This window comes from Trachypithecus francoisi, unplaced genomic scaffold, assembly GCF_009764315.1.
Source record: "Trachypithecus francoisi isolate TF-2019V2 unplaced genomic scaffold, Tfra_2.0 Lachesis_group13, whole genome shotgun sequence".
In the NCBI taxonomy this organism is placed as follows: Eukaryota; Metazoa; Chordata; class Mammalia; order Primates; family Cercopithecidae; genus Trachypithecus; species Trachypithecus francoisi.
In genome coordinates, this window is record NW_022681458.1 from 117544970 (window position 1) to 117559136 (window position 14167).

General features: G+C 46.7%; 1 protein-coding gene and 1 pseudogene across 5 annotated transcripts; one reads left to right on the forward strand and one right to left on the reverse strand.

Annotated features, from left to right (window-relative positions):
- The window catches only part of LOC117095273, a 1129150-nt pseudogene that overhangs the window by 847718 nt on the left and 267265 nt on the right, over positions 1-14167 (forward strand).
- LOC117095264 (ATP-dependent 6-phosphofructokinase, platelet type-like) lies at positions 7118-14157 on the reverse strand. Of its 5 annotated transcripts, XR_004441872.1 has the most exons (5): positions 13929-14157; positions 13711-13832; positions 11469-11530; positions 8068-8209; positions 7118-7475 (listed from the first exon to the last, which is right to left on the reverse strand). XR_004441872.1 is itself a non-coding variant. In XM_033232066.1 (4 exons), the coding sequence occupies exons 1-4, from the start codon at positions 14027-14029 to the stop codon at positions 7346-7348; spliced, it is 354 nt and encodes a 117-aa protein (XP_033087957.1). In that variant the 5' UTR covers positions 14030-14157; the 3' UTR covers positions 7118-7345. The 5 variants fall into 5 exon arrangements, 4 of the variants coding, with proteins under 4 accessions (XP_033087957.1, XP_033087959.1, XP_033087958.1 ...); XM_033232066.1 differs by lacking the exon at positions 8068-8209 and having other exon boundaries at positions 13711-13771; XM_033232068.1 differs by lacking the exons at positions 8068-8209; positions 13711-13832 and having other exon boundaries at positions 11469-11525.

A 14167-nucleotide genomic window follows, 5' to 3' on the forward strand; every position in this document is an offset into this window, starting at 1 on the left:
AAACCTCCCCCGTGATTTTGTCCCTAACATCCAAAGGTGGAGAGGATGATATTTCTTCTGATTTCGCAGTGGGTGTACACCACCCCTGTGATATGATTCCTAATATCCAGAGGGCGAGAGGAATAGTCTCAATATTTCAGGAGGTGTACACTGCCGAGTGATACTGTTCCTAATATTCAGGGGTGGAGAGGATATCACCCCCTCTAGAGCAGGGGATGTTCACTCCTTCTGTGACATTGTTCCTAATAGCCAGCGGAGGAGAGGAAGACATTACTCCGAATATTGCAGGGTGTGTATACCGCCTTGTGATATTGTTTCCTATATGTTGGGAGGGAGACGATGATACCAGTGCAATATCGCAGGGAGTGTACACACCCACTGTGATATTGTTTCTGAATATCCAGAGGGAAGAAATGACATGACTCCCAATATCACAGGGGGTGTACATCCTCCTGTGATAGTTTCTTATATTCAGGGGAAAGGATGACATGACTCCCAATATCGCAGGGTTGTACACACCTCCTGCGATAATGTTCCTAACGTCCCGAAGGGGAGAGGATATTTCTCTCAATATCGTACAGGGTGTACCTGTACTTTGTAATATTGTTCTTAATATCCACGATGGGAGAGGATATCACTCCCAATATCGCCAGACGTGTACAGCCACCTGTGATATAGTTCCTAACATCTGGGTGGGGAGAGGATGATATTACTGCCCATACAGCTCGAGTTGCAAAACCCCTTCGATATTTTGTCTACAATCCTGAGGGGAGAGGATGATATTGCTCCCAATATCGAAGAAGACGTACATCCCCCTGTGACACTATGCCCAATATCCTGTTGGAGAGATGATGACATTATATGCCCAATATCACAGGGGATATACACCCACCCTGGGATATTGTTCCTTATATCGAGAGGGGGAGAAGATGCTATTGGTCCCAATAACGCAGGGACAGTGGGTGTTCACCCCTCCTGTGATACTGTTCTTAATATACTAGGGAAGAGAGGATGATACTACACCCAATATCGCAGGGGGTGTACACCCACCCAGTGATACTGTTCTTAAGGTACTCCACCTCCCACCACCAGGGATATAGTTCCTAATATCCAGGGAAAGAGAGGATAACACTATGCCCAATATCGCGGGCAGTGTCACACCCTCTGTGATGTTGTTCCTAGTATCCAAAGGTAGAGACGATGATATTACTGGCCATATCAGGGGGGTGTACACCCTTCTGTGATATTGTTTTTCACATTCAGTAGGGGAGGGGATAACATGAATCCCAATATCACTGAAGGTGTACAGACCCCTGTGATGTGATGTAGTTCCTAATGTACAGGGGAAAGAGAAGTATATTGTTCTCAATATCCCAGGGGGTGTTACTATGCTGCCCCTGTATATTGTTCCTAATATGCAGCGGGGTGGAGGCTGATAGTACTCTCAATATCGCAGAAGGTGCACACACACCTGTGATACAGTTCCTAATATCCAGCGGGAAAGAGACTGATTTCACTTTCGATATCGCAGTGGGTGTACACCGCCCTCAACCCCGGGGTATCGTTCCTAATATCCAGGCGGGAAGAAGATGACATGGATGACAATATCGAAGGGGGTGGACACCTCTTCCATGATATGGTTCCTCTTATCCATGGGGTGAATGGATGATATTACTCCCAACAAACTAGGAACTGTACAGCCACCCTGGGATTTTGTCCTTAGTAACCACAGGTGAGAGATGATATTACTACCTACATTGCAAGGGGTGTACACCCCTCCTGTGATATTGTTTCTTATATCCAGGAAAGGAGAAGATGGTCTCAGTACCAATTTTGAAGGGCTGGACAGCCCCATGGGATATTGTTCTAAAGATACAGGTTGAAAGAGGATGAGATTCCATCCAATATAACAAGGGATGTACACCCCGCCTGTGATATGAATCGTAAAATCTAGAAGAAGAGAGAATGACATTGCTTCCAAAAACACACGGGGTGTACACCCAACCTGTGATATTGTTCCTGTCATCTAAAGGAAGAGATGATGATACTACTCCCACTACCGGAGAAGGTACACACCCCTCCGTGATATTGTTCCTCATAACTTGTCGGGGAGAGCATGATATTACTTCCAGTACGACAGTGGCTTGACACCCAGTCTGTCATACTGCTCCTAATTTCCAGTAGGTAAAGTGTGATGTTCCTGCCAAGACAGCAGTGGGTGCACAGCCACCCTGTGATATTTCTCCGAATATTCAGGGAAACACAGGACGACATTACCCCAAATCTCCCAAAAAGTGTACACCCATTGTGTGATATGGTTGCTCATATCCGGAGGTGCAGAGGATGGTGTTCGTTCTCCTGTCGCAGGCCGATGGCGCCCCAGCCACCCTAGTAGTAGAGAGAGGAAGGCAGGCTTAGGCCTGTGCAGTCTATCCTGATAGGAGAATGTGCCGGGCCTCCAGGGTGCACGTGTGTCATAGTAGGAGCACAGACCGGGAGGTGTGTAGCCAGGTGTGAGGAAAAGTGGGGCTACAGTGGGAGCCCAGAAAGAGCTCCTGTGTCGAAAAGAGGTATGTGGTCAGCTCTCTTGTTCATTTATTTCCATATTTGTAGAAGATAAACAGATCTGTCTGCTGTGCCAGCAGAAGAGTGGTGTCTGTTTCCACCATCCAATAGGAAAATGCAGACAGTAAACACTAAAAATGTGGAAGTTCCCCCTGGGCCAGGGGGATTCTAGATCTTTTATTCCTTGTTTTTTGTATTTTACAATCTTTCAACAGTGAGCATCTGTTTTTAATATACAAGTAATAGAAATTTCTCAAGAAGGAGGATGCATGGATGGATGGAACGCCATCCCTGCTGGTGCTTGTAGAGGCTCCGTCCCCCAGGGTCTGGCTCCAACTTCGCTGGTCCCAACTGACGGTGACCCAGCCACCCGAGTGGCGCTGGGTTTCTCCTGGAGGGCCCACACGAGATGGTCGTGACTTCTCCCAGCACAGTCCCTGGGAACACGCCCACTCCTTCCTTGATTTCCCACCTGGCCTATTTGACTCCCTTCGTCTGCTTTAGGAAATGGCACATCTGTGGAAGTGGTGACCTGCGGCTGATCTCGCCACAGGCGTCTTTCAGGAGCCTGTGTCTTTGCTGCAGATGCTACCATCACTGTCTGCCCTGCCTTCTGTCGGAGGTGGATGTGTTCTAGAATCATCTAGAATGTGATGTCACTGTTCGCAGCGGAAGGCAGATGAAATCAGCCCTGTTCCTGGAAATGTGCTTTATCGCAGAGTGTGTGTTTTCTTAAGGGATTCCTATAAAACTCAAAGAGTTTGACTTCAGTTTCTTTTTCCATATTCTGATGTGAGACATTTAAAATGTTCATTTGCACACTTGCCTTTACAACAGAAATAACCTCTTTCTACTTCACCAGATTTTAAAAATGCCACATATGCTTTGGAACAAGTTAAGCAGTGTGGTGCTGGAAGTGTTAGATTCCCTCCTCACGACCACTGCTTCAACCCTGTAATCCAAGCCAACTGCTTGAAAGGTGTGCTTCCTTGTGCTTTTTAGTTTTTGTTAATTAAAAAGAAAATCTCATGCCAGTAAGCCCAGCACTTTGAAGGCAGGAGGATCACTTGAAGCCAGGTGTTTAAGACCAGCATGGGCAACAAAACTAGACCCTGCCTCTACAAAAACTGTAAAAATATTCAGGCGTGGTGGCACGCACCTGTAGGCCCAGCTACTCGGGAGACTGTGGTGGGAGGATCCCTTGAGCCCAGGAGTTCAAGGCTGCAGTGAGCTGTGATTGCACTTACGCACTCCAGCCTGGCGACAGAGCAGGACCCCATCTCTTAAAAAACAAGACCAAAGAAATGGGACCATAATTTATGTGGCATTATTGTACAACTTGATTTTATTTTCATTTTCACTTTATCCAATAATTACTTCATTGTCTATGCTTTTTTATCAGCCATGGTGTTTTTAACTTGCATTTTAAAATCATTCATTTCAGTCTTGAAATCCTTGCACGTTTGATGACTGCTAAATTCCTGCATACAGAAATTCAAGAAAAAGGTGGCGCTTATGGTGGAGGCGCAAAACTCAGCCGCAGTGGGGTTTTCACCCTTTACTCTTACAGGTGAGCTTTGCTCTAGTTCACACATTGAGGCGCACACGGTGTTTTAGTCTTCTACTCATGATTATCAGTGTCATTTTCTTCTACTGCAGTGAACTGTAGACAAAAGTTGTTCTGTGTGCTGCTTTTCACTTCTCGAGCACTTAGCCACAGCCAGCAATGTCCTTTCTGGTGCAGGATTGGGGCCAGCTGCCTAAACGGGAAGCATTCTGCCTTCAGTAAACCCTGGCTTAAGCCAGCATATTTTGGAAGAACACGGTAGTGCCTCCATCCATGGTTTTGCTTTCCACGGTTTATTACCCACAGTCACCCTTGGTCTGAAAATATTAAATGGAGAATTCCTGACATAAACACTTCCAAAGTTTTAAATTGCATACCATTCTTCTAAGCAGTGGGATGAAAGCTGACGCTGTCTACGGTACCTGCCTGTTGGTCACTCAGTAGCCGTCTAGGTCATCAGATACACTATGGGTATCCAAGAGCTTCTGTTCACAGAATGCTTGTTTTACTTAGTGTAACTTTTATTAGTGTAATTGTTGTATTTTGTTAATATCTTGCTGCACCTAATCTATACTTTTTCATAGGCATAGGAAAAAAACCCAGTATCCATAGTGGCTGTCTGAGGTTGCAACCCTGCTCTGGGGGACCTGGAACACAGGCCCCAGGTGAGGGGCTGAGATACAGCCTGAGACCATTCTGAGCTCATTTCAGTCGGAGGTGCCTGATGTGCATGCAGTTCTGTTAGCTTTCATAAACATAACACCGTTACTCTAAAACAATGAATTCTTGATTGTCTATGGCTTTGCTGACCAAGAGAACCTATATTCTGACACTTTTTAAGAAGGAGCTGGCCAGGCATGGTGTCAAGTGCCTGTGGTCCTAGCTATAGGAGGCTGAGGCGGGAGGATCCCTTGAACCTAGGGAGGTTGAAGCTGCAGTGAGCAGATTGCACCACCACACGCCAACCTGGGCGACAGAGTGAGACCCTGTCTCATGGATGCAGACATGGATTAGGTAGGTAGGTAGGCAGGCAGGCATGTAGGTAGAGAAGTCGGTAGCCATTGCCACCCTCCTGAGTTCTCCCCCCTTGCTGTGCTTGAAGCCACTCTTCTAGACAAGGATGGTGAAGCAGCTCACAGCCCCTTTGCAGCTCTGAGTCAGTGTGAAGGGAGGGTGGGCTCTTTCCATTTACACAAAGGGAAGTCTGGATCGGCCCCTCAGGCAGATTCCTGTACTACCCTGGGTGTGTCCTTAAGGGAGATTAAAGGAAAACCTTTGTTTGCTTAATTTTTCCACGTGAGTCTTCTGTAATTTCCTTGTCATCTTGACCTGTCCCCACCCTCCACATCTTTCCTCTCCTGATGAGGTCACAGAGAGGTGTATTTAAATAATCTGGGGAGGACATTATGCAGACAGACCTTGTCTAAGAGGGATAATGTGTTGAAAGTCTTATGTGATGGGACTTAAATTTCCACTGAGAGTAATTGAGCAATTTGTCAATGGGCTGTTTGGACTAGATCAGGTGTAAAATAGAGCTGTTAACCCATAGAAGATGTTGAACTGTTAAGTCACAGGTTTGTCATAAACTTGTCCATTGGTAAAACGCTTGCCTGTTTATTTCTCTGGGTTTTTTAGGGACCCAAATACAATAGAGATGCTGCAATCTTGTGGGAAGGCTGTTTACTGGGCAAAGGCTGGAAAATTCACGCAGCAAGACGACGACGAAGCCAAACTTTGTCTTCTCAACCATAGATGCTCCTGTCGCTCCTTCAGACAAAGGTAATGTGAGTATAACAGTGAGAATCTCAGTCCATAGGCTCAGATGACATTGCTGTTTTCCCAGTTCCCCTCATGCACAGGCAGGAGCACCAGCTTCTGGTGCCTCCATCCTTGCCTGTGATACGATTTCCACGTCTGACACCCTAAACACTGGCCTTGGAAATATGCTTCCTGACATCCGGGTGAGAAGAGTGTATCCTGTCATTTCAGTTTTACTGACCTGAGGCCCAGTGACAGAAAGGCTTGTTTTACCTCATTAGTTCTAGAATATTTATTTAAGAATCTAAAAATAAAGGGCAACTCTGACTTAACCTCTGCTTGAGTCATTATTTTAAGTAGCATTTAGGGCCTTTACTAAAAGAAGTAAAATGAAAAGGTACACAAAGGTGTCCCATGTCTGCCTGTGCTGATTCATGAAACTATCACACCAAGGCCCTGTGGGAGCGTCCTCCTAACAGACGGAAGTTCAAGGGGGCGGCTGGATGGAAGCAGTCCTGAGAAGCAGGTGGGCTGGCGTGAGTAAGCGCTCACTTCGTCTTTACAGAGCCAGAAAGGAAAGCCTCCACGCCAGCTCTTCTTGGCCGTTGGACTCTGATTTTCCAAACAGCCTGTTTTTGGGGTCTCCTCTCCCCCAATACTCTCCACCCCCGCTTCTGAGGCACAGTGTGGTCTCTTGCAGACTAGAGCTAAGAGGCAGAAATGCTGTCCCTACAAGAGGGGGGCCCGCGAGGGTGGCAGGGCTGTCACCCCAGCACCCATGTCTATTCTGGCAAGAGTCATCAGAGAATTCCAAATTAGGTCCCAGCGAGGACCGTGGCTTGGACTGGATGAGAAACTGGCTATCAGATTTTTCGAACCCCTACCTTGGTGGTTTTAACATGCAGCTAGGATTGCAATCAAGAGGCCTAGTAGATAAGATTCATGTGTTCTCTTTTACTTTCTAAGGAGAGCAGGAGCCTGGGGTCCAGGCCCAGGGTCCTGGCCTGCTGCTGTGGAAGGAAACTGACACATGGCAATAAACACAGTGTTCCCTTTGGCCTGTGTAAACAACTGGCTTTTTTCTCCTTTTATGAGTTGTGCATAGTTCAGTGATCCCTACTAAAAATATTTTTATAATCTTTGCCCACAAAAGTGCTGAGAAAACCATTAGTAGCCACCCATAGATTGAGGTTTTAATCTCCTACTTAAAAAACAAAAACGGAGAACTGTTGCAGTTGTAGGCAAACATTTAATACACACATCTGAAAGCATGAGACACAGTCCACAGACAGCATGCACTGGAGCTGGTGGGGCACATGGGCGGTGACAGGTGCTTGCTGGTTAGGTATTAATGTCAATAATACTTTCATAAAGTGCTGATAAATAACTTAAGTGTTACAAAAACAGATGGTCCATGGTGAGTCCAGGTTGCAGGCACTTGCAGGCAGGACTGGGTCAGACGCTCCAGGGCTTCACGTGCTCTAGCTGGCCTGAGTCTGACACGTCATAGCTGGCCTTGTACTTGGCCAAGATCTTCATGAGGGGTCGCAGCTTGAGCCACCACTGTTCTTTGGGAATCCTGTGCCTGTGGAGGGAAGGGGGGACAGCAGTGAGGCTGAGAGATGCCACGGCCAGCAGAGTGAGTGGTCTTGCCAGAAACACGGGGTTTGTAGGGTCGGCTGAATCAACTAGATGATAAAGCCAATTTCAGGGTCAAATGAAACCATTGTTTTTATATTTCTAAAAATTCTTCCCAAACACCTAGTGGTGGTTTCTTATTGTTGTTCTTTTGAGACAGAGTCTCACTCTGTCCCCAGGCTGGAGAGCACTGGTGCAATCTCAGGTCACTGCAACCTCTGCCTCCCGGGTTCAAGCGATTTCTCCTCCCTCAGCCTCCTGAGTAGCTGGGACTACAGGTGTATACCACCAGGCCTGGCTAATTTTTGTATTTTTAGTAGAGACGGGGTTTCACCATGTGGGCCAGGCTGGTCTTGATTCTCTTGACCTTGTGATCCACCCACTAGGCCTCCCAAAGTGCTGGGATTATAGGTGTGAGCCACCGTGTCTGGCCAAGACCTAGTATTTTTTAACTGAGCTTCAGAAAAGCTAGTTCTTCAAACCCCCTGAATGAGTTGCCAAAAGCAACAGCAACGGCCATTCCCCTATCCTGTACTCACATTGGCTGGGTTTGCTAAGGCAATAAAACTCCGATGTCCTCAAAATCCGTTTGCTTCTACAGCTCTGCCACAGGTTGAAAAATAACATTTCTTTTGCTTATTCCCAGCACACAAATGGAATCATCAGTGGTCAATTTTTTTCCTATAAAAGATTAAAAAACAGATTAACAACACCCTGTCACATGGGCAGGTGGGAGAGCAGAAACATGGGGCGAGATGAAAAGTGAGATTCCTGGCAACCGTGCTGAACCTGGCCTGGAAGCCTCGGGGAGGCCAAGAACGGCCAAGAACAGCCAACAACCGCGCAGTGTGGCCAGCGCCCCGGCCTGGACTTGTGCAGCTCTGCTCTTGTAGGATCGCCCTGATGGTTTCCTGGAAAGCAGCTTTTGTTTTTCCTGTCAGTGGAGAGAATTTTTCACTAAATAGTGGAATAGGGACATTACCTTAAGAAATTGATGCTCACGAATACACACACTGAGGTGTAAGAAACATCCATAGCTAAACTAGCAAAAGAAAATTGATGTAGAGAGAATCAGTCAGTTCTTCAAAAAGACAAACCAATTGAAACTATTCACACATCACTGCTTTTTGTAGACTGTCATTCTTCTAAGTGAGACATTGGCAGTGATAATGGTTTGCCCTAATAAAAGCACACATCTGGTATGACTGAAGAAAGCTGGGGGGGTGGGTGAGAAAGATGCTGGCACAAATAGCCACTCAGGAGTGAGTGAGGACCAGCCACGTTGGAACCATTAACAAGAGTATTATATAAAATGTCATTTTTTTTAAACTTTTCAGTTTATCTAAAGATTTTTTAGAATATGTAACTTACAAAACTGATTTAAGGAAAAACATGATTAGTTCTACAAACATGAACAATTCATTCAGCAGCCAAATCTTCCTCAAAACTGGAAGTTCTGATGGATGGAGTCACAAGGAGGTTCTCCTAACAAACATCCAAAAAATAGAAGGTCCCACTTAAACTGTGAGGGAAACTGTGGGCTGACGCTCAGGATCTCCAGAGCAAAAGCCTGCACAAAAGAACTTCAGGTTGAATCTAGCAGTGATAAGAGAACATGTCACCCCGCCCAAGCTGACTTATCCCAGAAATCCAAGGTTGGTTAAATAGCAATGCTCAGAGACCAGCACGAGTTAGAACATCACACGCAGCTCAGTACTGAACTGAAGAAGGAACCAGCACCCTACTTCTCCCCGATAGGACAGCATTTTCACCAAGGCAGACTGCCTCCCTCCCCGGACCCCTTGTCTCTGCACTGGGCCTCCTTGAGTTTTGCAGTAATCCACTCCACAGCTCTGGCAGAGATTTTGATTCCAAAGTTTCTATCAAATGGAAAGGGTGCCCTACCCTGTTGGTGGTTAGAGTCATATGAAATATCAGTTACAGCAACAACACTTTGCTGTTCAATAGAAATGATGATTTCTATTTCACAGAATTCACGTTTTCATTTCCAGGTCTTTACGGAGAGCTGGAACAGAACAAAACAAAATCTGTGTTTCCTGTAGCCTGAACTCAGCCTGTTAAGCAAAAGTGTCAAGTGTTCCCCCTGCCCAGTAAGAGGAGGATTTTAATCAATGGAACGAGTCCACTAACAGTCTCCAAAATTTTAAAATCTTCAATCAGGATTTCATAAACTCATCTGGGGTGGGGATGGGTCGCAGCTTAAGAATCTGATAACCGTTGTGGATTCTTTAACAAAATCACACATACGCCTACTATTTCATCATCATTTCAGGGGATTCATCAGCTCTCTGGAATAAATTCACGGGCTCTGATTTAAAAGTATAAAGAATAGGAGGTGGTGAGGAAGGAGTGTGTGTGAGTTAGGAATGCTGGACCGCTGTGTCCCAGGCTCAGCTCACAACAGGCATGTGCCTGCAAGCAGCTCATTCCAGGTCATTCTGGTTTGGGGGTGAGTGCCAAGTATATTACATGCCTGATAATCCATTTTAAATCTTAGAAAGCTCCCGTTTTTAACTTGATGAAGTGTTTAATTTGAATAAGCATTTCCCAGTAATGGGGTTGTCACTGTTTTCGTGAAAGCTGACAGTTCCCTAAAAATCCCCATTACTCAAACCTCACCAACGAAAGAATCCTAAAGCTGGTGATGTCTGACATGACTTAAAAGTTTAGATGTTTTGGCCGGGTGCGGTGGCTCAAGCCTGTAATCCCAGCACTTTGGGAGGCTGAGACGGGCAGATCACAAGGTCAGGAGATCGAGACCATCCTGGCGAACACAGTGAAACCCCATCTCTACTAAAAATACAAAAAACTAGCCGGGCGAGGTGGCGGGCGCCTGTAGTCCCAGCTACTTGGGAGGCTGAGGCAGGACAATGGCGGGAACCCAGGAGGCGGAGCTTGCAGTGAGCTGAGATCCGGCCACTGCACTCCAGCCTGGGCGAAAGAGCAAGACTCCGCCTCAAAAAAAAAAATAAAAGTTTATATGTTTTGGCCGGGCACAGTGGAGATCACGCCTGTAATCCCACCACTTTGGGAGGCTAAGGTGGGCAAATCACCTGAGGTCAGGAGTTTGAGACCAGCCCGGCCAATGCAGTGAAACTCCATCTCTATTGAAAATACAAAAATTAGTTGGGCATGGTGGTGGGCGCCTGTACTCCCATTTACTCAGAAGGTGAGGCAGGAGAATCTCTTGAACCTGGAAGAGGTGGAGGTTGCAGTGAACCAAGATTGTGCCACTGCACTCCAGCCTGGGCAACAGAGCAAGACTCTGTCTCAAACAAAAAAAAAAAGTCTCCCAGCTAACTGGGTGTATACGTATACTCCAGATTGTTTTGTTGTATAGTGACAACATATGCGACACAAAATGCGACACAACAAACCAACACAGGATGTTGATTTCACCTAAGCCCAGATAACAGGGAGTGATGAAATCTCGTACTGTCTTGCTCTGTCCCATCCAGAACGCGAATCATCCCTGTGCCCTAAAGTCTCCATGCTGTGGAGACTGCCCCTGAGTCACTCAGTAGCCACCTTGGTTATCAGATGGTTATCCGTACCCTCCTCATGTATACAGGGGGCGGGTACTATCCCCAGTTTCAGGCACCCACTGGAGTCTTTGGACACATTCCCTGAGGCTAAGAGGGATGACTGTATTTCCTTTTTCCTTCATAAACATCAGATGCTAATTAGAGAAATTATCGTGAGATATCTAAAAGAGTAAGACTATAAAGGAAAAATTTTAGTTGTCTAAATGCGGGCAAGTCTTTAGAACAATGCACCACGACTCTCTTCTGCATCTGCTCAGTGTGTAGTGACTCCAGCCACAAAGAAATTACCACTTATCCAGCCCAAAGTCACAGACCAGAATCTAAGAACCACGGTGTGACGGTGACCGTAAGAACAGCCCTGGTCTCTCACTCACCTGAGCACAAGGCCCCTCTGGATGGTGGTCTTCATTTTCTCCGTCAGGTGCTCCACACTGGACTGGAAAAGAGCATTTTGTTAATCAGACAATAAACTTCCGCTAAGCACCTACTGTATGCCAGGCCCTGCAGGGCGGGAAGTGCCAACCACACGTGGTGGTCAGCACGGCCAAGGAGGCTGCAAGCTCTCACGGCTCGGGTCTCGGGGAGCCTCCCCTAGGCGGGGAAAGCACGTCTGCAGCGATGAATGTTGAGCACAGGGCACGGTGTGCAGCCCTCACGGTCGCCACTCGAAACGCCTTCTGGAATCAACACGGTCCCTCTGAAGACGATAATTCCGTGACAGGCCTAGTGCTCATTCATGGCTCTATTGCTCCTTATTTATTATCATGACGATGTTCTCTCAGTGCTCTCAGAGGAAGAGAGAGACCTGTGGCCTTGCTATGGAATCTCCTGTGACAACGTGATGAACAGTGTCTGACCAAAGAATTTTGTAAAGTCTCATTCACACAGATTTCTTAAGGAACAGATTGTCTTAGAAAAGAGTAACATCCTGTATCAGATCATCTTGGGAGGTTTACAAGAGGGAGGTAATTCTCTAATGACTCATCCTAAGAAAATGGAGATTTTTTTACATCTAATCAATCTGTCACTGGGCACGGTGGCAGAATTTCACAAAGTAGGAGGCTGGGTGCAGTTGCTCACGCCTGTAATCCCAGCTCTTTAGGAGACCAAGGCGGGTAGATTGCCTGAGGTCAGGAGTTTGAGACCAGCCTGGCCAACATGATGAAACACCGTCTCTACTAAAAATACAAAAATTAGCCAGACATGGTGGCGGGTGCTGTAGTCCCACCTACTTGGGAGGCTGAGGCAGGAGAATCACTTGAACCCAGGAGGCTGAAGTTTCAGGGAGCTGAGATTGTGCAACTGCACTCCAGCCTGGGTGACAGAGCGAGACCCCATCTCAACAACAACAACAACGAATCATAATTTCTCTTCTTAAACTCTTGCCAGCTTGAATGCTGGTAAGGCAGGATCTTTGGACAGATTTCTGAAATACAGTCATGAGTCACATGACAGGGGGATATGTTCTGAGAAATGCATTGCTAGCTGACTTGAGCCTTGTGCAAACATCCTACAGTTAACTCTCACAAACCCAGGAGGCAGGGCCTGCTGCACACCTGTTGTTCCTGGCTACAAACCTGAATGTCTGGGACTGTTGAATACTGCAGGCAGTCGTGTATCTAAATATGTCTAGATGTAGAAAAGCACAGTAAAAAACATATATAATGTATACAATATATATATTTAATATATGTAATCTTTCTATAAAAGATAAATAACAGTGAACCTGTTTGGGGCACCTCCAGTATCATCTTATGGGACCCACCAATGACAGAAACATTGTGATGCAGTGAATGACTCCACAAGTATTTAATTTCACACAGTGAAGAAATTCGTGATTCACATGTGACATAATTAGTGACAACACCAAGACCCTCTTTACTTGATCTATTTGGCTCATAAACAAGTAACATCCTAATCTTTTAAAAGACAATGGTGCCGGGCACGGTGGCTCATGCCTGTAATCCCAGCACTTTCGAAGGCCAAGATGGGCAGATCACGAGATCAGGAGTTCGAGACCAGCCTGACCAACATGGTGAAACCCCATCTCTATTAAAAATACAAAAATTATCAGGGCATAGTGGCATGCACCTGTATTCCCAACTACTTGGGAATCTGAGGCAGGAGAATTGCTTGAACCTGGGAATCGGAGGTTGCAGTGAGCCGAGATCACGCCACTGCGCTCCAGCCTGGGTTGCAGAGCAATATATAATATTATATATTTATTTATATAACTAACTAAAGACAATTGTTCCAGTTGCATTTTGTCTACCAAGGCCTGTCATCCTGCATGGAGTTTAGCAACGTTGAACACTACAGGGTCTAGGCCTGGATTCTGCTGTGCCATCGAAGCAGGGGCAGAGCCCAGGGTTGGTGACACCCTTCCTTAAAAGAGCCACAGATGCCAAGAAACCACGGCCGTGTCTGTCTCAGTTTAGAGGCAGACGCAGCATCAGAGGCCTCAAGATTTAAAAGAAGCTGCAGCAAGCTTCAGAGCCAGTCACAGACGTGGGTGGTGACTGTCAGCGGAGGCACTCAAATCGTTTGTGACAGAAGTGACAAAACATTAACTACACAACAGACTACATCAAAAAAACAAGCTTGTGCTTCACACACGAGACTAGAAGGTTTCCTCAACCAGGCACGTCCGCCATCACCTGACACTCGGGAGAGGCACCTGGGCGATGCAAAGGGCATCAAGCGCGGCGTGTTCTGTAGCACCTCCGTCTCCATGCCCCCTTGAAAATCAAACCACCCTAGACACGATGTTTCACTCCGCAGCACAGACAGGATCCAAAGGGGACGGTCCCACAAGGCCAGCCCCCGTCACATACCTGCAGATCCCTGATGTCGAAGGGCTCTTCGAAAATGTATACAGCATCGGTTCCGGCCGCGAGCCCCCCATGTTGGCCAGGTAGCCACAGTAGCCGCCCATGGACTTGATGGTGAACACGTGCCACTTGGTTCCGCTGGCAGACTGCTTGATGTGGTCACAGTCACTCCAGCCCAGGGTGCACCCACCATCCCAGAGCTACCTGATGAGTGAGTGCAGTGAGGCCCCCTACTGTGCCTG

What these genes read in the sequence shown, in the direction of transcription:
- LOC117095264 (XM_033232065.1), bottom strand. Translation starts at nt 14,029, where the DNA reads ATGGGCGGCTACTGTGGCTACCTGGCCAACATGGGGGGCTCGCGGCCG. An exon ending in TCGACATCAGGGATCTGCAG is followed by an intron (nt 11,526 to 13,928) that starts GTATGTGACGGG and finishes TTTCCAGTCCAG; the next exon opens with TGTGGAGCACCTGACGGAGA. An exon ending in CAGAGGGGCCTTGTGCTCAG is followed by an intron (nt 8,463 to 11,468) that starts GTGAGTGAGAGA and finishes CTCCACTGACAG; the next exon opens with GAAAAACAAAAGCTGCTTTC.